At 43.2% G+C, this 24,001-nt stretch overlaps 1 protein-coding gene across 2 annotated transcripts; it reads right to left on the bottom strand.

Moving 5' to 3' along the window:
* Positions 1 to 1,085: 1,085 nt before the first annotated feature.
* On the bottom strand, positions 1,086 to 24,001 carry DNAAF4 (dynein axonemal assembly factor 4). Of its 2 annotated transcripts, none has more exons than XM_069982479.1 (9): positions 23,793 to 24,001; positions 22,311 to 22,458; positions 19,854 to 19,987; positions 9,193 to 9,403; positions 7,862 to 7,983; positions 5,023 to 5,132; positions 3,898 to 4,051; positions 2,947 to 3,052; positions 1,086 to 1,212 (listed from the first exon to the last, which is right to left on the bottom strand). In XM_069982479.1, exons 1-9 carry the CDS (start codon positions 23,913 to 23,915, stop codon positions 1,100 to 1,102), a joined length of 1,221 nt encoding a protein of 406 aa, XP_069838580.1. In that variant the 5' UTR covers positions 23,916 to 24,001; the 3' UTR covers positions 1,086 to 1,099. The 2 variants fall into 2 exon arrangements, with proteins under 2 accessions (XP_069838580.1, XP_069838570.1); XM_069982469.1 differs by having other exon boundaries at positions 7,862 to 7,986; positions 23,793 to 24,000.

Genomic DNA, 24,001 nt, shown 5'->3' with positions numbered 1-24,001 from the left:
ACCTATCAGGTTAGAAGTATCTAACCTGCTGATATGTCCTGATATCTCACAGAGCACCGAGGATGAAGGCAAGTTTCTTACGTTCATCCTCAGCACATTTTCTTTGCTATTAGCAGTTTAATCTTCATGCTAAAAAGTTGTTTTGGTGCACTGGTGACGGAACTACCTGCGGCTCCGTTTACTGCCACCAGACTCCCATTCAGCCTGGAAACTCTGAGTGGTGGACAGGCATGGAGAAGCTTTGGCCCTCTAGCTGTTGGAAAACTACAATTCCCATCATGCCTGGCCAGCCAAAGCTTTAGCTTTGCCTGTCCAGGCATGGTAGAAATTGTAGCTTTTGAACAGCTGGAGGGCCGAAGGTTCACCATGACTCTTTAGATGTCGACGTTTCTGTGTTAAGTTTTTGGTTTGCCCAACTTTGCTTGAACATTTCCATTGTCATTCCACTTAGTGGTGAAGCTTAGAGGGAACATTGGTGTCAACCCTGCAAGGAAGTGCCTGCTTAGCCGGTCATTGGCTGAGGGGGGGCACTCCTGCAGCTAGTCATTGGCCAAGTGAGAACTTCTTACAAGGTAATCACACCAGAAGTGTGGAGCAGGAAAACAAGCTGCAAGGAATTGTGAATATGCTTTCTTTTTTATTTTTAATGTAACCCAACTGACAAAAAGAAAAAAAATTCAGCGCTGGAATACGCTTATAAGAAACTTGTGACTAGTCTACCATACAGGACCCTGAAAAAATTAATCTAAACAAACAATCATAATTTAAAATAATTTTATTGTTTTATATAATAAAATAGCAAATAATTTACTGCCCTGGTAATAATACATTGATAAACTGATCTGCTTAAACTGGTTATCCAGCGCTACAAAAACATGGCCACTTTCTTCCAGAGACAGCCCCACTCTTGTCTCCAGCTTGGGCGGGGTTTTGCTGCTCAGTTCCATTGAAGTGGATGGAGCTTAATTGCAAATCACACCTGAACTGGAGACAAGAGTCGTGTTGTCTCTGAAAGAAAGTGGCCATGTTTTTGTAGCACTGGATAACCCCTTTAACATTAGAAACTCTGCTTGTGAGGTAACAGCAAGCATATGGCAATTTATTTAGGACCTAAACTGGTGCCCTGGATAATCCTTCTAATTTTCTCGGCATCACATTGTACACTTATGTTGGCCGGGTCAATCTTGAGGGCAGCTTCATAGTCCTGTAGACCTGCGTGTTAGGTAGAATATAAACTTTAGTTAGTATGACACAATATTCATATTAAACATTACTCTTAATGTATTCAGATTATTTGTTCACTTCATTTAAAATAACCAAAAAATAGGTGTAAGAATTAAACCTAACTTTGCATATAAAAAAATATTAGGGCATCTTTTGATACGTAAAATGATACAAACCCTACACTACACCTCGAAGAAACTTTCTGCAAAAAAGTATACATGTTAGCACCCAGACTCCCACCAATCAGAACTTCATGTTACATGTCACATAAGTTTTTCAACGTGACAGGTACCCTAGTTCTGATAGATGTGGCCCAGTCTACCTTTCAGACTTATCGGTGCTGGCATGGGGATCCCGGTGGTGGGTTCCTTTTTTCTCACCGCCGTTCTCTTGTTGTGCACTGGCTCTATACACTGTAGGCGACGGGCCTGGCGCCCCCAGTGTGACGATATCCCCTTCCCTTGGTGATGCAGCCCTACTTGATTCTAATGAAGGGGATATTGTCACACTGGGGGCGCGGGGCCCACCTCCAGTGCATGGAGCCTGGCCGATGCACAACAAGAAAATGGCGCAGGGCGCAGGAATCAGGCAGCGTTTTGAAAAAAAGTCAGCTCCACAGGGATACTTAAAAAAATAAAAAAACTTCATGATGGTACATTCGTTTAAACCTAGACAACAGGACATGCGGCATTGGTGATAATCTTTAATTTGGCTTTATCAAATCATGTTTAATGTCTTGGAACATTGGAAAATAGGGCAAGACTGAGTAACTGTCTGCCAATGACTTTACAGTGCATTTCTATACAGTAAATAAAGTGTTCAGAGGAAAGTTTCCTCCTATTATGGCAGTAACTTTCTGCAATCTTCTTTACTGTAGTCTTTGTGCTCCTAGTGATACTGGTCGGCTGAACAAACTCATGTCAAAGAATACAAAGAAAACTGCTTCATTCAGGAAAACCTTGAGTAGTCTTATTTTGTTCTATTGAATGCCAGAAGCCCTTGAGGAAGAACTATTCCTTGCATCTGCACTTTTTATAAGAAGTAATTGCAGAAGGCAAGGATTAATAAAGATGACCTTTGAGAGAACATGGGGAGCATGTGAACAATAAATCTTTTTAGCTCTCTTGAAAGGCCTTCCATATGTTTCACAAGATCTTCCACTTCAGGTAGGCTCCTGAAACACTGAACACTTATATATAAAGAGAAAAATAAAGTAAAGAAATAAATATCGATTGAAAAAAAAAAAAAATGCTGAGAAAAAGTGTTATCAAAGTTGTCTAAATGCCATTTTATAGAGGTTGACACAAGTAAATCGGAAGCTTTCACACTAGCCTGGTTTTAGCACTGTAAAAACATTCTAACAGAACCCCCTATGCACATTAAAGAGGTTATCCAGAATTAGTTGCATTCTTCCAAAAACAGCGCCCCACCTGCCTTCAGGTTGTGTGTGGTATTACATATGGGCTCCATTCACACTTCAGTTGCAATACCACACACAAACTGAAAACACTAGATGGTTTTTAAAAAGAAGTGTACAGATTTCCACCCTTCACTTTTTGCAATAATTTGTATCAATGGCGGGTATCAACCAGTCTAAAATTCACTACACTAAAGGTGGTCATATCTTTCCATTTCTTCATTTGGTAGTGTAAGGTGAATGGGCACCTTCACACACATTACAAGTTAGTTTTCTTTATACATGTAATGGAAAAAAAGCTTTACCTTCCACATAAAGTTCCAGCTCACAGAAGGCTGTGCCACGTCTTACATAAGCCTTAAGCCTGGCTGAAGCATTGTCTGGAACAGGGGGAGTAAGCAGCTCCAGTGCCTATATTGGTTACCACAAATAAAAGGAGTAATAAAACACTTACAGTAAATATTAGAATTGTTGGGAAATGTGCATAGAATTATCTTTTTATTTATGTGATAAATAATTCCTGCTCAATTCCTGCTTCCCACTTAACCCAGCGCTGCCTGGGTAATAAGTTACCTGACCGCACTCCTGCTTGCTTCTCGAGTGACATTTCGCTCAGCCAATCAGTGGCTGCGGTGAGGCAGCGAGTTGATTGGCCAAGTGGGACACCAGAGAGCCTAAGAAGCAAGTTGGAGCAAGGGCAGGAAATGTATTAGCTGGGCAGCGCTGGGTTAAGTGGGAAGGGCCTTTACATACATATACGAGTATGTAAAGCCATAGAAAATGACAGTATCGGGACTTACAGCGGATTTCGCTGCAGAACTCGCAGCGTGAAAACTGCTGCAATCTGATAGTTGTGAATCTACCCTAAATGTTTGTTGTTCTTTTCTTCACAGCAATAAGCACAAAAGTAACACCAAAGCCGTTGTCATAATAGTGTAGACTTTCAAAACACAAACACACCATACCCTATTATAACAGGTAGTAAAAGAGTACATTTTCTTAATGGAAATCTAAAGCATGGCATATAATCAAATACATCCCTATGTAATGATAAAATCATTATCAAATAAACAAGTGAAATAGTCTTCAGAGACTAAAGTAGCTAATGCTGCACCATAAAATCAATATATCCAAGGTCATGAAAAGTTTATGTGCTCTACTTCAATGGTTTGTGTGTTAAGATGAGCCTATACTAGTGTCCAAGTGCATGCAATAATCATAGACGGAGAATTCTACAGTATGTCTGCTAGGAATACCTTGGAGGCGTCTTCAATAGTTTTATGGAGGTTTCTTAATTTAAGATGGCAGGCTGATCGATTGAGATACAGGGTTGGGATCTTGTCATTTAATCGTATTGCTAGGTTCAAGGCATTCACCGCTGCCAAATAGTCACCAGCAGCAAAAAGTTTACTAGGGTTGAGAAGAAAGCACAACTTTAGATTAGGAAAACTTTGTAACACTATGTTTTATATGCAGCCCAGATGTAAGGAAGATATCTCAGAAGAATTAAACAGGAAATAGAAAGAATGAGATTTATAGGATAAAGAATAATTCACACATCCGCAAATAAAGACCGAATACAGAATTATTAATTCCTATGGACCCTTATACATAAGTGTAATTTTAGGGATCCGTATGTGACCGCTAATCCGCACCGCAAAAAAAAAAAAAAAAAAAACAGGCAAGCCAGAGGGCAGCCCGCACAAATAACCTATAGTAAATGAAGGGGTTCATACACTAGGGACAGGTTGCAGGCAGGGCCGTATTTACCACTAGGTACCCGTGGTCTGGTGCCTAGGGCAGCACCAGGCAGCTGCTGCTGCCCTAGGCACTAAACCTGAAGACCCCCTATCTTCACTCACCAATTAGCATCATGATTTTCTAGTTTCTGAACATCATATTGAGATCTGATCAGTCTTACCACCATACCCCCTCCTCCCTCGAAAAGACACCAGATTCACTGGCAAGTCATCCACCTCCCCTTCAAACTTGCCAGTAAAGCTGTTGTCTTTTCGAGGGGGGGAGGGGGTATGGTGGTAAGACTGATCAGATATCAATATGATGTTCACAAACCAGAAAATCTTGATGCTAATTGGTGAGTGAAGATGGGGGGTCTGCATGTTTAGTGCCTAGGGCAGCAGCAGCTAGTAACACAGCCCTGGTTGCAGGCGGTTGCGGGTGCACACCCGTAGTCCTGTCTGTAGCAATGGGTCTGTGGATGTGTGAATGTAACCTAATAGGGAAAAAAAAACTGTAAAAATAAAAGGAGAGCAACAGTATGATGTAAGTGCTAAGAAAAATCTGCTGTACATGTGAAAGAAAGCAAAAGAACAAAAACCCTCATTTCTTGAATTCTCTAGGATACTACATCACCCACTTACTTCCCTTTGTCCTTCAACCAATCAGGGTTTTTCTCTTCTTCTTTTAAGTCTTGAAGGTCAAGGTTGTCAGTGTTAGTGGCTCTGCGGGCTTCTGCCTGTTTCTGTAACCACTGCAAAGGACGGCATATAAGAATAATGAACCTTCTGATAATTCTTTACAGCAACCTATTTCTCCTAAGAAGCATACATGGTAGGATATATGTGTCACAACTATGTGAGTGCTGTTCATGAACTTACATGAAAATGGATTTCTATTGGCCTACAGTTTCCATACTTTCCATTTGCTGTTATTATAAAACAAAATGAAAACTTTTTACACAGGTGGTGTCTACTGAAAACCACCAGCCATATTTTCTCCGAGACACTACACACTGTAAGCCCCCAATGTCTCTGGTATGGGAAACCCAAAGTAGCTACATAATAAAAGTGAACATGCAATTGGATCTTATTGCCTCTATACACCATAGGCTTAACTCTATGTAGTGATGAAAATTTCTTTAAAAAAAATTACATTCAAAGTTAGATTATTCAAGTTGGATGACCCATTATCAACCTTTTCTATAAGTAATAAATTTACTATGCAGGCCACATTTAGGTTAAAGGGGTACTCCAGTGAAAAAGCTTTTTCCCAGTAATTGAAACACATTACAAAGTTATATAACTTTGTAATATACTTCAATCACCTATCTGCCCCCCTTCCCAATCTTTCCCCCCCCCCCCTCAACCCAGCAGAAAGTGAAGTAAACTCATTCTTACCTAATGACTGTTGACCACAGGCCATTTTGTGACAATAACATCATCAAGAGGGAGGCGGGTCTAAGCCCTGTTAAGCCAGCCTCCCTTTGTTAGATGACACAGGTTACTCAGCTCTGATTGGCTGAACAAGCTGTAAGCCATCTAACAGTTTTACAGAGTCAGTTAGACATTACAGGAGACAAAGTGCATCATGGGAAAGCCAAACCATGAAGTAAAGAAAAAAAATGAAGCCACCAACTGGAGGTTCAGGGACTTGCAAACGGCGGGAAATTCAAACAGAGACAGACTCCAGAGGGATGGTAAATGTAAAAACTATGTTTGATTGATTGTTTTTGTTTTTTTTTAATCAGCGCCAGAGTACCCCTTTAAGAACCCAAAGACTATACATAAGGAAGGATCTTACGCAAAATCCGATTTCTTTTTAGAGAGCTAGTACGGCGTTAACGGGCAAGAAGAATTAGACTGGAAACGTTACAAAGGAGTAAAGATGCAGGTGGTCTGGCCTTGCTGAATCTGTACATCTACTTTCTTGCCTCCCAATCACAACATCTTAAGGGATGTACACATAGGAATCTTATGGGGCAAACAGGATGACTTGTTACACTGGCTAATAACCAACGTCTACCAATTATGACTCTGGAGAAGGGAGAGACTAAATGGAAAGGGAAGGAGCTTCCGCCATTTTCCCTGATGGTAAAGGTGTGGGATAGGTCCAAGGTAATGCTGCAGATCACCGGATTTACTAATTTTACCCCAATATGGCATAACCATAGGCTACCTGAATATTTTAGACTGCAGGGTTTTTCCCCAAGGGAGAACCAAGGGTTCTTGAGGAAAGATAATGTTTGTTTCTTTTAATTATATACGAGAAACCTACAGTTTTATCAGTACCTTCTCAGGAGCATCTTGCACAACTTGGGACTACCATATATCCACTGAAAACTCCGCTAGGGGACTAATATCCGCATTGTACAATGACTTATTACATGAATATCTCCTACACTATCCTCTTTCTATTAGGGAAAAATGGGAATGATGTGGGGAGCCTTTCTGATGACAACCGGAATAATATATTGGAACTCACTACACAGGTCTCCCGTAGTGAAGCACAGAGACTCTTACAGCTGTACTTACTCCACCATGTCTATAAGACCCCAGCTCTTTTGCATAGAATGGGCTTTTGGCCCACGTCACAATGCCCGCAATGTGGATCTGGTGAAGCCTCTTTGATACATATGGTCTGGGAGTGTGTGCAACTGGAGGATTTCTGGAAAGGAGTGGTGGAAATTATCCGAACGGCTTACTCTGTAAGTCTTCGCCTGAACCCTAGAGCATTAGGGATTCTAGACTTCCCGGACGCAGATGAGCATAGCCTTACAGACTACTCTATCAGGCCCGCAAAGCTATAGCAGCCCATTGGATAGAGACGAGTCCCCCCAGTGTGCAAGAATTTATAAACAAAGTTAACAATACTGTACAGTTAGAACGAGCTGTATATATTAAATGGAAATGTAGCCACAAATTCAAAAAAGTATGGGAAGATGGATAGACTCCCCGGGTCTCCCCTCTAGAACATTACTACAGCGTTGCAGACTCCCGCTCCGTCCAATAAGCACCCAGATTGTCAGTTGGCCCCATTCTCTACTAATGCATACATGTATGAAAGGTGATAGAGATGTCATAGAGACGCTTCCACACAGGCACAAGACAATGTAATATTGTATGTACTTTTTCTTTTCGTTTTCTATTAGGTTTTATATGAACAATTATACATATGCGACGCTCTTTTCGCATTGTTCTTCTGATTTGATATGTAAGATTGCTTCCACCCCTTTTTTGGCACTGTTTCTAAGTGTTTGTAAAAAAATAAAAAAATAGTAAAAAACTTCAATAAAAAATATCTGCTAAAAAAAATAAAAAATCCAAAGACTGATTTTTGTGTCTACAGTCTATATGTAAAGGAATATTTAAGGGGTTATCAAGTGCTACAAAAACATGGCCACTTTCCTCCAGAGACAAGAAATGTCTATTTCATCTCGATTGTAGATATGGTATAAAAGAAAGATATTGAAAATTTGCTTACCTCCTCCTCTTCTGCTATTCGAGATTCTCTGAGAGCAGTGGGGAAGATTCGAGGGGTAAAATGGATTTTAATGCTACCGGATTTCCTTGTGGGAGGCACAATCTTTTCAGTCTTGTGTTTTTCTGCTAAGGATATAGAAAATAACTATTTTACAATAGCTTACATTTACCATATATGTATGGGTTTCCATAACCCGAAAGAGGTAGCAGCCATGTTAATAAGATATTGTATTATACAATGTCTTTTTCATTCAAAATTGTGTTTAAAATAAAAAATAAGGCTACATTCACACATTCAGTAGCTTTTCCGGACCATATATGATCTGCAATCTGCAGCCTGTCATTGTTGCATTCTTATACACCTTTCACCACAAGAGGGCGAACACAAAATAAAGAAACCTGTAGTGAAATTTAAACTGCTACACTGAGTACAAAGACTGTATTGTGCAGGCACCAAAGAGCTGATCGGCGGGGGTGCTGGGTGAATGATCAACTTTTGATAGCCTATTAATAGATTGACTATTAATAGTTTTTTACTTGGCAAACCTCTTTAAAGGGGTACTCTGGAGAACTAGCTTTCAAATCCACAAGTGCCAGAAAGTTATACAGCAGGGATGGGGAACCTTCGGCCCTCCAGCTGTTGCAAAACTACAATTCCCATCATGCCTGGACAGCCAAAGCGAAGCCGGCACGGGGAAGCCGGTGCCGCATTCCGTTTTTCGGACCGAGGCCCCGTTCCCGTGCACAGCACCGTTCTATGCACCATTCATTCTAAGGGAGCCGCGTCACACAGGGGAGGGAATTCCCTCCCACTGGGGGCGGCCCGGCCCGCCTCCAGTGCTTGAGCACCGGCCGGTTCCGGTGCATAGAAAAACGGACCGCGGCACCGGCTTCCCCGTGCCGGCGCCGTTCGATCAGTGGGTTTAGGTTAAAGAGGATGTACCTGGTGGTACATCCTCTTTAAGTGTAAAATAATAAAGTTTATATATACCTGTCCATGCTCCCCAGTGTTCTTCTAGCTTCTCTCTGCTCCCCGCAGCCACCACTGGAACTTGTGAGCCGGTCTTGGAAATGACAGGACGCTCAGCCAATAACTGGTCAAGATGAGACACAGCCACGGCCAGTGACTGGCTAAGTGGTCTGTCACTGCTGAGACCGGCTAAATCCCACCCGCTTGTGACGTTTCAGCCGAGTCCCAACATCTCCAGAATCTGCCTACTAAGGTTTTTTTTTTAGTTCCTCTAAATCAACACAGCAAGGCTATGGGTTGAACTTAATGAACTCTTTTTTTAACATTATTAACTATGTAATATAACTATATACACAAGATACCTTGTATGCAAGGTTTGGGAGGATCTGAGAACACAGATTTATTTAAAGCATTCCTCTTCTTTTCTTCCTCCTTTCTCTTTTGATGCTCCTGCACTTTTCTCTTTTCCTCTTCTAGTCTCTCTTGCTCTTTAAACTTTTCTAACTCTTCACTTGCTTTCCGTCTCTCCTCCTCTTTTAAATATTCTATTCGTTTTCGTTCTTCTTCATCAATCTAAGTAATGCATAATAAAATAGTTTTAAGGTTAACACTCATAGGGGAAGATTTATCAAAGGGTGTAAAATATACACTGGGCCAAAAGCTCAGGTAAAATAAAATCTGAGCTGTGATTGGTTGCTTTGGGCAGTTAACACCAGTCTATATTTTACACATTTGGGCCATGGAGTCTAGAATAAGTATAAAGGCAAACACTTTATAAATAAACATCCTACTATTATGGGTTCTATCAGATGGTAAAAACCTTGCAAGAAAGAGTTACCTATAATTATTAATACCCAATAGTAATATGATGATTAATACCTCAGCATCAAAAAGAGTGATGAAATAGAGTGATTTGTGAGCGATACCTTGGCTAAGCAAAAGATATTAGCGATGAATTGGACATCTACGGGGTTAATTTGTGTGTTCTACATTTTAAAGTAAGCTAAATTTAGGTATTCAGGTATATATTCAGGTAATCAGGTATACTTTCTAGTTTCTAAAGACAATATAACCACTGAACTGGACATCCGGCATTCTTTGCAAATCTTAGATGGTCCAGTTCCCTCGGTCTGCCTCCTGGTTATGTGCCATTTCCCTGCACACCACCAGGGATGCCTTGGGCCGTCTACATCAGGGAATGTCTACATGACATGAGGGAAGGGTTATTCTAAAAGGGGGGGGGGGAGTAGCCTACAAGGGGAGATTACCTACACAGGGGCATTACCTACAGGGGTATTTCCTACAAGGGATGTTCTTTACAGGTGGATTACATATATGGGGTAAGGTTGTCAGCAGGAGGGGTTACCTACAGTGTCGGTGGGCCCCAGGATCATTTCCTGTGGTGGGCCCCAGATACTCCAGTCCGACACTGGTTACCTACATGGGGGATACAATTTATTGAAGGGGGGCTAACTACCAGGGGAACTGCCTACATGGGGGATACAATTTAATTGGGGGTGCTAACTACCAGGGGGAACTACCTACATGGGGGATACAATTTATTTGGGGGTGCTAACTACCAGGGGAACTGCCTACAGGGGGATACTACCTACTGGGGGGGGGGGGGGTTAAATAGAAGGATGCACAGAGGGGACCTAACCACTATTTGGGGGCACAGAGGGATAAAACTACAATATGGGGACCCAGAAAGACCTATATTCTATGTGGGGACACCGAGAGACCGTAGTATTATTTGGAGACACACAGAGGTCTTACTACTATATGGATGCAAAGAGAGGCCTAACTATTATATGGAGACATTGAGGGGACCTTTACTATCTAGGTGCACTGATGAGACCTATACTGGAGGCACATATTGGGCCCAACTGCACAGACGTAGTATTGTTACTGTGTGAAGCAACACACATGGGGAGTTTGTATAAAGGTGAGGATGATGCTGAGGAAAGGAACCTAAATGTTTGTATGGTAGATTATTCATGATGGGCTGAGCTAGACAGAGAAGAAAAACAAAAGCAAATAACAATAAAAAGGTCACTTGTAATTCATGCAGAGAAGATGACCCCTGTGAGCCACTGAATGTAATAAAGTCTGTAGAACCTGTGTAGAGCTGGGAACTACCTCTATATGGTCACTGCTTAGGGAGAATATTGGTCTTAATATACTGGATTTTACTCAGTAATAGTATAGTAGCTTTAGTCATTATTTGGTGGTAATGGTAAATCATGGTGTAGAGGTATACTGGGTTTGGTAAGTAACAGTATTTTTGATAATATTAGCTTCTTGAATACTGATGTTATTTAGATATGTAATACATAGATAGATATTCCCCAACAGCTAGGCTACTGTGACATCACAAGTGAGTTCCTGTCAGCTAGGATACTGTGACATCACTAGAGACATCAGTTAAGCTGTTGTAATATGTGGTCACAAGCGAGTACCAGTCAGCTAGGCTACCATGACATCATATGGAAGTTCTCATTAGCAAGACTGCTGTGACATCACAAGGGAGATCCTGTCCACTAGGCTGTAATGACATAAAGAGGAAGTTCCTGTCAGCTAGGCTGCAGTGACACCACATGGGAGTTCCCATCAGCTAGGCTGCTCTAACATTACAAGGGATATTCCTTCAACTAGGCTGCTGTGATGTCACAAGGGAGTTTCTATCAGCTAGGCTGCTGTGACATCACTAGAGACATAAGCTAAGCTGCTGTGATATGACGTCATAAGGGAGTTTCAGTCAGCTAGGCTACTGTGACATTACAAGCAGGTTCCAGTCTGCTAGGCTGCTGTGACATCACAAGGGGGTACCCATCAGCAAGGCTAATATGACATCATAAGGAAGTTCCCATCATCTAGGCTGCTGTGATGTCACAAGGGAGTTCCTGTCAGCTAAGCTGCTGTTAAAATACAAGGAGAGTTCCCCTCATAACTATATATAATGTACAGTGATCCCTCAACTTACAATGGCCTCAGGTTACAATATTTTAAATATACAATGTCCCTTTCTGGACCATCGTAACTTGTGGAGTTCCTGTCAGCTAAGATACTGTGACATCATTAGAGACATCAGTTAACCCCTTAGCATCCCATGACGTACCTGGTACATCATGGTGCCGCGGGGGGTGTTCAGAGCGGGGTCCCCGCTCTGAACGGCACCGATCCCGGCTGCAATCTGCAGCCGGGCAGTGCCTCTATTAGCCGGGTCCAGTTGCCGCGCCGGCTAATTAAGCACTTCAATGCAGCTGTCAAACCTGACAGCTGCATTGAAGTGCTTTGTACTGCACGTCCTTGGTGTCTAGTGGCACGGATCTCCGTTCTTCTGGCCGGCCCTGGTCTGCAGCAGGCCATAGCAATCTATCACCGATTACAATGATCTTTGCTGTGTATATACACAGCATTGATCTCTATGAGAGATCGGTGCTGTCTATATACAAGTCCCCCAGGGGGGCTTCTAGTTTATGTAAAAAAAAAAAGTAAAAATGTGTTTTAATTAATAAAAAATCCCCTCCCCTAATAAAAGTCCAAATCACCCCCCTTTTCCCATTTTATAAATATAAATTAATAAATAAACAAATAAATAAACATATTTGGTATCACCGCGCATGTAATCGGCCGAACTATTAATTAATCACATTCCTGATCTCGCACGGTAAATGGCATCAGCGCAAAAAAATTCCAAAGTGCAAAATTGCGCATTTGTGGTCGCATCAAATCCAGAAAAAGGTATTAGTCTTACCGGTAAGACTGTTTCTCCGAAATCTTCACGACGGCACCACAGGAGTTAACTCTACCCCCTAGGGACAGGAAAAAGCACAACACGAGAGGTTAAAAGCCCCTCCCCTTCCCACAATCACCAGTGTATTATAACAACCTTTGGCACCACGTGAGTACTATATATATATTTTTATACACAGTATAGGGTGGGGTGTTGGTGCCGTCGTGAAGATTTCGGAGAAACAGTCTTACCGGTAAGACTAATACCTTTTTCTCTCCTCATCTTCACGACGGCACCACAGGAGAATGCCAACCATTTACCTTAGGGTGGGACCACAGCCTGAAGAACCCCTCTCCCGAAGGTTAGGTCTTCATTTCTCTGAAGCTGCAGTCTATAATGCTTCGTGAAGGTGTGCGGAGAGGACCAAGTGGCTGCTCGGCAAATCTGGTCAATCGAAGCTGAAGCTCTCTCTGCCCAGGTAGTGGATATTGCCCTGGTGGAATGGGCTTTAATTCTCAGTGGAGAAGTGAGATTCTGAAGAATGTAGGATTGTTCTATAGCGTTCCTAATCCATCTTGCCAAAACGCTTTTTGAGACTTTTTTGCCCTTATTTTTCCCCTGAAATTGAATAAATAGGGATTGTTCTTTTCTCCAAGAGCTGCATGCATCTAGATATTGTAAGATTGCTCTCTTTACGTCTAACGTATGGAATTTCCTTTCCAAGTCGTTTTTAGGGGATGAGCAAAATGACGGAAGAATTATATCCTGAGACTGATGGAAGGATGAAACCACCTTTGGTAGGAAGTTTGGGTCGATTTTTAATGTAATCCTATCGTCCTGTATCAGGAAATAGGGTTCTCGGATAGTAAGAGCCTGTAGTTCACTTACTCTTCTAGCAGACACTATTGCTACAAGAAATGCAGTTTTGTATGAGAGTAGCTTAATGTCGGCCTCTTCCAGAGGTTCAAAGGGTGCTCTGGTGAGACCTTCAAGCACTGAGTTGAGGTCCCAGGGTGGATGAAGATTCCTTACAGAAGGTGATTGCCTCTGAGCACTTCTAAGAAATTTCTTAACCCACCTATGTTCAGCAATGGGATAGTCGTAGATAGCTGATAGAGCCGCAACCTGGACTCTTAAAGTAGCTGGTTTTAGACCTTTAAGGAGACCTGCTTGGAGAAAGTCTAGAATTTGTGTAATGTTCGGGTCGGCTGGAAAGGATGGTTTAGTGGGGCACCAGGAACAATACACTTTCCATATCTTCGAGTATATTTTGTTTGTAACAGGTTTTCGACTTTTTTGAATAGTAGTTATCACGTCTTCCGAGAGACCTCTACTTCTCAGCATGCACCTCTCAGGATCCATGCTGATAGCTTCAGTGACCCCGGATCTGGATGGAGAAGAGGGCCCTGAAATAGAAGGTCCGGTTCCCGCGGTAATTGGATCGGTGGTTCTGTTGTGAGGTTTTGAAGTAGACCGAACCACGATCTCCTCGGCCAGTAAGGTACAATCAAGATTACTGTTGCCTGATCCCTCAAGATCTTTTGTAGGACTCTGGGTATCAGAGGAATAGGAGGAAAGGCGTATGCCAGATTGTAGTTCCAGGGATGCGCTAATGCATCTGTTCCCAATGCCCCATCCCTGGGATCTAGAGAGAAGAAGTGTCGTGTCTTCTTGTTCTGAGATGTGGCAAAAAGATCTACCTGTGGTTGACCCCATCTGTTGGTCAGCTGTAGGAATGTCTTGTCGTTGAGGCACCATTCTCCTGGATGGACTGTGTGTCTGCTTAGGAAATCTGCATTGACGTTTTCCGAGCCTCGAAGATGAGTGGCACTGAGTGAAAGAATATTTCCCTCTGCCCATAGAAATATCTTGGCCGAGATGTTCTGTAGAGCATTCCTCTTCGCACTGCCCTGGTGACGAAGATGTGCGACTGTTGTTATATTGTCCGACAATATGTGTATATGACAATGTTTTAGATCTTCCTCTGCTTGTTTCAGGGACATCAAGACTGCTAACAATTCCCTGTAGTTTGATGACCGTTTCCTTTCTTCTGGGGACCATAGACCCTGAAGGAGACGTCCCTGTACTTGTGCTCCCCATCCCGTCAGACTTGCGTCCGTGGTCATCGTAATTTTGGGAGCTGGATTCCAGTGGACACCTTTTGAAAGATTTTCTGGGTGTTGCCACCAGTTGAGGGACCTGAGTACCTGTTGAGAAATAATCATTAGTTTATCCAGACCTGATTTATGATGATTCCAGGAGGATAAAATGTGATTTTGTAGGATCCTGGAATGTGCCTGGCACCAGGGCACCGCAGGGATGCAGGCTGTGAATGATCCCATTAGTGACATGGCCTCTCTAATTTTACAGGATCGTTTACGTCTGAAGCTCTTTACTTTGTCTATTAACGAAGACTTTTTATCTGTAGGGAGAAAAGACATTTGTCTGGAAGAATCCAAAAGGATCCCCAGAAATACCTTTTGTGTGCTTGGATTTAAGTCCGATTTTTGCTCGTTTAGAAGCCATCCTAGGTTTCTCAGAAGATCTGATCATCCAGATAACAGACAATACTTATACCTTTTAAGTGTAGGTAAGAGGCTACCTCCCCCATGACACTTGTAAAGATTCTGGGAGCAGAAGAGATCCCAAAGGGAAGGGCTTTGAACTGAAAATGTTGAACCCTACCGTCCATCCTCAGTGCAAATCTTAGGTAGCGTTGAGATGATGCGTGAATAGGAATGTGGTAGTACGCATCTGTAAGGTCTATCGAAGCCATCACTGCGTCTTTTGATATCAGAGGAGTGGTGGTCTTTATTGATTCCATCTTGAATCTTTTGTATGTCACTGCCTTGTTTAAAGGCTTCAAATTTATGATCAGTCTGTAAGACCCGTTTGGTTTCTTCACCAGAAACAGGTTGGAGTAGTGTCCTCTCCCAAGTTCCGTCACTGGGACTGGAGCTACTACCTCTGAAAGAATAAGTTTCTTTACACTGTCCAGTAATTCCCGCTGTAGATGAGGAGAGGATTGGCGGGATATTAGAAATCTTTTGGGAGGAGGCTGGGAGAATTCTATTTTGTAGCCCTGCTGAATAATGTCCAAAATCCAAGGATTTTGCGTTACCTGACTCCAGGTCTCCCCATACCTGGTCAGTCTCCCCCCAACTGGACCTTTGTCATTGTTTATCCTGAGAGGCCTTGGCGGGGTAAAAAATATTCTTGTTTTTTCCCCCTTTTTGATAGCTCCAACGGCCTCCCGCTTTCCCCTTATTTACCGTTTGATCCTGGTACCTAGGTCTCTTATAGGGTTCTTTCTTTCTTGGAGGCTTTACTTCTGGTAAGGCCTTCTTTTTGTCTGAAGTTTTCTCACAAACTTTATCCAGACCTGTTCCAAATACGTAATTACCCTCGAAAGGGATGCCACATAATTTGGCTTTGGATGTATTATCTCCAGCCCAGTCCTTTAACCATAATGCACGACGTGCAGCGGTAGTAAGTGCCCCGTCTCTGGCTGCTGCTCTTACTGATTCGGCAGAAGAATCAGCTAAGAAGGCCGCCGCATCTTTTAGAAGTGTAATGGAATTAGATATATCTTCCTTATCACTTCTCTTTATATTGTCCTCCAGTTGTTCCAACCACACCTGCATAGCGCGGGCCACGCTTGTAGCTGCGATATTGTTATTTATTGAGAAGGAACTTATATCCCATGATTTCTTCAGTAGACTCTCTGCTTTGCGATCCATGGGATCTTTTAGTTGTGAAGAGTCCTCAAAGGAGAGCACCATCTTTTTTGACACTTTGGCTAACTGTGCATCAATTTTTGGTGCTTCATCCCATTTTACAATGTCCTCTTCCTTAAAGGGAAGTCTCCTTTTGATTTCCCCTGGAATCATAAATCTCTTTTCTGGTTCCTTCCATTCATCCAACACCAGAGATTGAAGGGTCTCATGAATGGGGAACACAGTCTTATCCCTTGCTCTAAGTCCCGCAAACAATTTGTCTTTGGGATTTATGTCCTCCTGTATTACTTCCATACCAAGGGCCTGTCTTACCGCATCAATAAAGGGTCCTGTGCGCTCGGTGGGAAATAAATATCTTTTAGGACGCTGTTCTGTGATAACCTCCTCTTCACAGATAATTACAGAGTCTGATAAATGATCGGATTCATGTTCAGATTCTGAGGACGAAGATCTTCGTCTTTTAGATCGAGAAGATTCTCCTGATACACTACCCGCCGCTGGATCTGGCGGGGCTATGTTAAGGGGAGTGGGCACTGAAGCTGGTAATACTGGAGATATAAACGGAATCACAGGAGGAGAAGGAGTTACTACTGTCGGGGCAGTAGTCTGCATAGATGTTTTTATCTCATCCTTCATCATCTTCCTAATTTCATCAAGAAATGAAGATCTGTCCTCTTTAACAATGTCCGCAATGCATGTGGCACAAATGTTTTTCTTATAGGATGATGATAGGCGATTATTACAAGTAATACATCTCCTTGTAGGGATCGTCTTAGATTTCTCCTTTGATTCCTTATCCTTATCCTTATCTTTATCCTTATCCTAAAAGAACAAGGATATTAATACACTAAGGGTAACACCCAGTGCAAAAATATAAGGAGTAGGAGAGGGTGTGCTACAATAGTACAGAACCCCAACCCACAGAGTAGTCATAGATACCCACACACATATATGAGCACTCACCACCTGGGACACCTTGGGAGACTTATCAGGCGCAGCAGCGGCTGCCGAAGAGGAAGAGGACTCCATCCCGACTGATCAGACCTCATCAGATCGGACGACCCGCTCCTCTTATGTACCTTGTCCCAGCGGTTTGAATTTCGCGCTTCCGGAGTGCTACTTCCGGGTGTGACGTCAGTACGTCCCCACGTAACGTGAGGACGTCACTGTGACCCGCCGCCTCACTTCCGGTAAACCCGCGCGACCGGAAGTACGTCAGGACGCCAGGCCGCACCGGAGAAGACCCCGCACTCGCCTGGCCGCAAGTCCCCTGCTACTTACCCGGCGGCGGGTCCATACTGAGTCTGCCTGCGCTCTGGAAAGCCGACCCGGAGGGCGGGATTCCGGCAGATTCCGCACACCAGGATGGCCAGAAACCTGGACCATCCTGCTACCCCGGACCCGAAGATCCACAGCTGCTCCCGGGAGGAAGGAGGGCGTACCTCGATCGACCCAGCTGAGGGGTAATGCTTGTCTTTTATCTTCATGGGGTTCTCATCTTCCCGACGGATCCCCACCTCTCGTGCCTGCCCTGTTAGGGACAGGAAAAAGCACTGGTGATTGTGGGAAGGGGAGGGGCTTTTAACCTCTCGTGTTGTGCTTTTTCCTGTCCCTAGGGGGTAGAGTTAACTCCTGTGGTGCCGTCGTGAAGATGAGGAGAGAAAAAAATTTAATAAAAAGCGATCAAAAAGTCGTATTTGCGCAATCAAGGTACCGATAGAAAGTACATGTCATGGCGCAAAAAATGACACCTGACACAGCCCCATACACCAAAGGATAAAAGCGCTATAAGCCTGGGAATGGAGCGATTTTAAGGAACATATATTTGTTAACAATGGTTTGAATTTTTTACAGGCCATCACATAATATAAAAGTTATACATGTTACATATCGCTGTAATCGTAACAACTTGAGGAACATGCATAACAAGTCAGTTTTACCATAGGGCGAACGGCGTAAATGCAAAACTCCCCGAAATCAAAACAAATTTGTTTTTTTTTTCAATTTGACAGTGCAAATTATTTTTTTCCGGTTTCGCAGCATATTTTATGGAAAAATAATGCCTGTCATTACAAAGTACAATTGGTGTCGCAAAAAATAAGCGCTCATATAAGTCTCTAGGTGAAAAAATGCAAGTGCTATGGACTTTTAAACATAAAATGGAAAAAGCAAAAGCGCAAAAACAAAAATTGGCTTTGACCTTAAGGGGTTAAGCTGTTGTAATATGTGGTCACAAGGGAGTACCAGTCAGCTAGGCTACCATGACATCATATGGAAGTTCTCATTAGCAAGGCTGCTGTGACATCACAAGGGAGATCCTGTCCACTAGGCTGCAATCACAAAGATAAAGTTCCTGTCAGCTAGGCTGCAGTGACACCACATGGGAGTTCCCATCAGCTAGGCTGCTCTGACATTACAAGGGATATTCCTTCAACTAGGCTGCTGTGATGTCACAAGGGAGTTTCTATCAGCTAGGCTGCTGTGACATCACTAGAGACATCAGCTAAGCTGCTGTGATATGACGTCATAAGGGAGTTTCAGTCAGCTAGGCTACTGTGACATTACAAGCAGGTTCCAGTCTGCTAGGCTGCTGTGACATCACAAGGGGGTACCCATCAGCTAGGCTAATATGACATCATAAGGAAGTTCCCATCAGCTAGGCTGCTGTGATGTCACAAGGGAGTTCCTGTCAGCTAGGCTGCTGTGACATCAGAGGAGAGTTCACCTCATAACTATATATAATGTACAGTCATCCCTCAACTTACAATGGCCTCAGGTTACAATATTTTCAATTTACAATGTCCCTTTCTGGACCATCGTAACTTGAGATCAGACTCAGCTTACAATGCTACAGACTGTCAGGATCTGCGGCACATGTAAATAACTAGATGGAACTATGGGGGGGGGGGGTGATTTATCAAAACTTGTGCAGAGGATCAGGGAAGCAGTTGCCCATAGCAACCAGTCAGATTCTAGGTTTCATTTTTCAAGGCCTTTTTAAAAATGAAAGAAGCAATCTGATTGGTCGCTATGGGTAACTGCTCCCCTGCACAGGCTGTGATACATCTTCCCCTATATTGTTATTATTGTAGTGTAAGGATGTACAGTGTTAGGGCAGTGCTGCTGCTGGGTGTAATATGGAGAGGAGACTTCACCTCATGGCAGTCACCATTCTATCTATTTTTTGCTGAGGTAACAGAATCCTGCCTCATAGAACCCCCACCCAGCTGTAGGATGGCTACTGTAGTGTATATGTAATGCAGGACTACAACTCCTACATGTGTGCTGGGGTTTGTAGTCCTACAACAGATAAAAGAGTGAAAAAACTAGTTGATTTGATAACATAAGTAATTGGCAGACACTGAACCACCAACAGAGGACGGAGGCCCGGGGACACAGGCGAAAAAAGGTTAGAGAAAACCACTAAGGGAAAGGGACAGATTACAAATTATTCACATTTCTAATAAAAAAAAATGTTGGACAACCTCTAAATAAACTGAGCTGCTTGTATAGACATACATAACTTCTATTATTTTGATGGTATTCTTACCTTCATCATGACCTCGAGGGAATACTTTTCATTTTCTCTTTTTTTCACAGCCTTGGACTGAGCATCTTCCTTGGTTTTCTCTTGTAGTCTCAGAATGGCATTCTCTCTTAGTTTTTGCATTGTCTCCTTATTGACTAATAAATGAAGAAATCATAAGTCACAGCATCAGCCACATTGTCACTTCATAATGCTATGTTAAGATTGCTGGATAAGTATATACTTACACCACTCATTCCATGTGCGATATTCTCAGACATAATAACCAAAAGGAGACAGAACACAAGCAAATAAAGACAGGGAAAAGACATATAACCCTACTCTGTACGCTATTCCTAATGTATCAGAGTTCTCTTATTTGGCCCAAGAATTAGGCAGCAGAACACAACAGTCTGTCTGCATCAGTGTATAAGCTGCAGATGGAATACAGACAGTAGTATGCTGCTAGACAGCAGATGCTAAGTCCTAAAATAGATATACTTTTATACATTTATTATGTGCATTTTCACATATATTGGCGCTTCAATAATCCATATCATTTGATACATGGTTACTTCAAACAGAGCTCTGAATATAAAAATCCTTTCTGGTGACAAATGGACAACGGTAACGGTAACAGAATCAATTGCTGACTGCAGGGTATATCCAGCTATAGTGCTACCTCAGATTAATACTATCATTGTCATGCTTAATTGTTGTAATATTTCACCTAATGCAAAAGGTATCTCTGCCATGCCCCCGTCTGTTCCAGCTGAACACTATTGGATTGAGTTTTACTTTATAGTCTTCTTTTGCTACAGGGTTAATCATTTTTTTATGCAATCTTCAAAACTGCGCCTTACCTTCCCCTAAACCTATGGAGCAATAACCAAAAAGATATTCTCTGCCCACTACAGGGCACTGTACATGCTGCAGTGAAGTTATTACATGGGATTTTAACATTTCATTCTAATGCTGCGATTACACGGAATGATAATTCGCCTGATCGTACGATTAACGATTTCGAAGTAACGATTTCTTTTTTTATAACGATCAGCGTTTAGACGGAACGATATATCATACGGAAAATACGTTTTGCGATCACTTAAGCCTATCTCGCACATAGGAAAAATCGGTGAACATTTGTTTACACGGAACGATCTGCGAATTTTTTGCGAACTACGATTTTAGAACTTGTTGTAATATCAAAATAAACGATTTCTCGCTCGTCGCTTGATCGTTCGCTGCATTTACACGAACGATTATCGTTCGAATTTGATCGTTATCTTGCAAATTCGCACGATAATCGTTCAGTGTAAACGCAGCATAAGGGGTTACACTGTAAAATATAAGCTCTCAAAAATGAGATAATCCTAAGATTCACAACTTCACAATCACAACTGTTCTCATGTGCGGCTTGGCCCCAACAAAAGAAATGAAGCTACGATGGATCCGTCTTACAACAGGTCCCAGCAGCACCTCATGGAATTGTCAATGGAGCCTTCAGTGCAAAGGTGAATAGATCTGTGCCCATAGGTGCAGCGTGCATGTACTGATCTTTTATGAAAGTATCTCTATAGCTTTTGATGTACCACAAAACATAGGTATAAGCCCCAGAGCACTACAGCAGCTCCATTTATTCATCATTTCTTAATAAAAGTGAAATTTGCCTTAAAAATAAGTTTTGGGTTATGTAATAGACTGGATTACTTTCAATCCAAAGGCAAATTGTTATACTGCTGCCCGGAAACAAAGCTCTGCCTATGCTGTACTTTATTGCTGATATATCATGGCATCACACTTCTGGTGTTCCCCTTCATAATAAATGGAATACAAGCATACAGGCACCCTTAGGGGCCTTTTCCACGGAGTGATAATCGGAAGAATCGCTCGATGGAATAGAGAAAACGATCAGCCGATGATTGTGTCATCGGCTGATCGTTTATTTAGGCCCAAACCTAAATAATCGGTCACCCACCGCATCGCTGCGTGGAAAAGCGATGCGCGGCGGGCGACCAACGATTCAAGCAGCATTCATTACCTAGCAGGGCCTCCGCTCAGTCTTCATCCCGGTCCCATGCGCAGCAGCCGCTTCGGTGCTGCCTGACTGAGCTGTCAGACTGCTCAGCCAATCACAGGCTGGGACCGCCGCGGCCAGTGATTGGCTGAGCGGTCTGACAGCTCAATCAAACGGCTCCGGAGTTGATGCTTCGAGAGGGACCGGGATGAAGATGGAGCGAAGGAGAAGCCCTGCTAGGTAATGTATGCTGCAAGGGCTGCAAGTATATTGGTAACGATGTCCCTGCAGCCCTCGCTAAACGATTATCGGGCCGTGGAATAGGCCCAGTAAACGTGCGCCGATCTAGCAGATTGGCGCTCGTTTACATTATTGATCGGCCCATGGAATAGGGCCCTTAGGCTCCTTCTACACCCCTCTTGGCTACACCATTGAGCAGGTCATCATGGACTTTCGGCACCTACCATTAGGCAAGGAGAGTGAATCCCAGACAGCGGGCTCTTGCTTGTACAGAGTAAACAGAATGACTCCATTTCCAATCTTTGTGACGCTTCTGTCTACAGCAATTGGTGCAAAGAGAAAAATCTCAAACAGGAAAGGTGGGAAATTCACCTGTATTCAGAAAGATAAAAAGAGAGGGTTATTTCTCATGTCCAGTGTATGGTGAATCTGGTGAGCTATGCTCTGTTATCCCCAGTCACCAGGAGGGGGGGAGGAGGGGGGGAGGAGGGGGGCGCCATTTCAGGTTTCGCCTCAAGTAGCAGAAAACCTAGAATTGGCCCTGAGGACAACAAATACACTAGAAACAACAGGTATGCTTTGAACACCAAAGGTATATGCACACAGAGTAACTCTGGTGAAAAACTCTGTGCGGAATCCGTCGCTTGCTCACCCCCGCTCCCACTTGAAGTTCCGCCCGTCACATAAGCTTCATGATATGCTCGAGCGGATTCCGTTGTCTGCCCAGAGAAATGACATGTCAGTTCTTTGGGAGGACAGGAGAATTTGCCCGACTATAGAATTGAGGCGGAAGTGTGCAGTGACGAGCGGCGGATTTCGCATGGAGTTTTCCGCGAGAATTACTCAGTGTGCATATACCCTAAATGGGGATTTATCATTGATATAGGCCAGTTTTCTAGAAAACTCACAAATTTTCAACTTTTTATACTGCTTACATCACTTAAAAAGGGGTGGAGTTTAGCAGGAGAGGTGTGGCCTACCAAAACATAGCAAAGTTTTAATATTTTTGCCCAGAAACTTATGAAAATCGGAATGGAAACCTATTACCCTATACACAGGATTGGGAATAAGTGGCTGACTTGAGGGGGTTTAACTACTGCCCCATAACCCCCCCTATCTATTAATTCTCTATGGGGTTTCTTCAGTCTCTAGTCATAGCCAGTAAATGGAGCAGTGCTGAGCATGCACACAACTACTGAGCGTGCATACTACTGATGAGCGCGCACACAACTGCTGAGCATGCACACTACTGCTGAGCGCGCGCACTACTGCTGAGCGCGCGCACAACTGCTGAGCGCGCACACTGTACTGCTGAGCACGCACACTGTACTGCTGAGCACGCACACTGTACTGCTGAGCACGCACACTGTACTGCTGAGCACGCACACTGTACTGCTGAGCACGCACACTGTACTGCTGAGCACGCACACTGTACTGCTGAGCGCGCGCACTACTGCACTACTGCTGAGCACGCACACTGTACTGCTGAGCACGCACACTACTACTCCATACACTGAGTGGGTGAATGCCCTCCGTTCTCCGTTGATTGTACAGGACAGCACCAAACCTCCGGACACCAGAGCCACAGCACAACGTGAGGGAGTACAGCGATTTCCTATGTTATTCCCCACATCTGATCCTATGAACAGAGAATGCTGACAGTGTGTGTACTGCGCCACAGAATATGCAGCAGGTCCCGCACTCACCTTGATGTAGTGCTCCGTGCACATTACACTGCTGTGACCCGCTGCGGTTCCCTTCAGCGGTACTGATATAAAGATCTCCTTCTCGCTCTGCTGCCATGTATAATCCTTCACTAAGATCGGCATCTTCACTTCTTAAGGAACGCGCTTACTACTGGTTGCTATTGGTAACTGTAAACTTCCGGTCCGGACATAGAGCACTTCCTGTCTCA

Source organism: Dendropsophus ebraccatus, chromosome 1 (assembly GCF_027789765.1).
Source record: "Dendropsophus ebraccatus isolate aDenEbr1 chromosome 1, aDenEbr1.pat, whole genome shotgun sequence".
Taxonomy (NCBI): Eukaryota; Metazoa; Chordata; class Amphibia; order Anura; family Hylidae; genus Dendropsophus; species Dendropsophus ebraccatus.
The sequence above is the reverse complement of the archived record's forward strand: the minus strand, read 5'-3'. Positions and strand labels throughout refer to the sequence as shown.

Excerpts from the sequence above, each read along its gene's own strand:
- DNAAF4 (XM_069982469.1), bottom strand. The coding sequence starts at position 23,915 with ATGCCGATCTTAGTGAAGGATTATACATGGCAGCAGAGCGAGAAGGAG. Across the intron at positions 5,133-7,861 it reads GAATAGCAGAAGAGGAGGAG|TGGTTACAGAAACAGGCAGA; the intron begins GTAAGCAAATTT and ends CGTCCTTTGCAG. Across the intron at positions 3,053-3,897 it reads CTATTGAAGACGCCTCCAAG|GCACTGGAGCTGCTTACTCC; the intron begins GTATTCCTAGCA and ends TAACCAATATAG.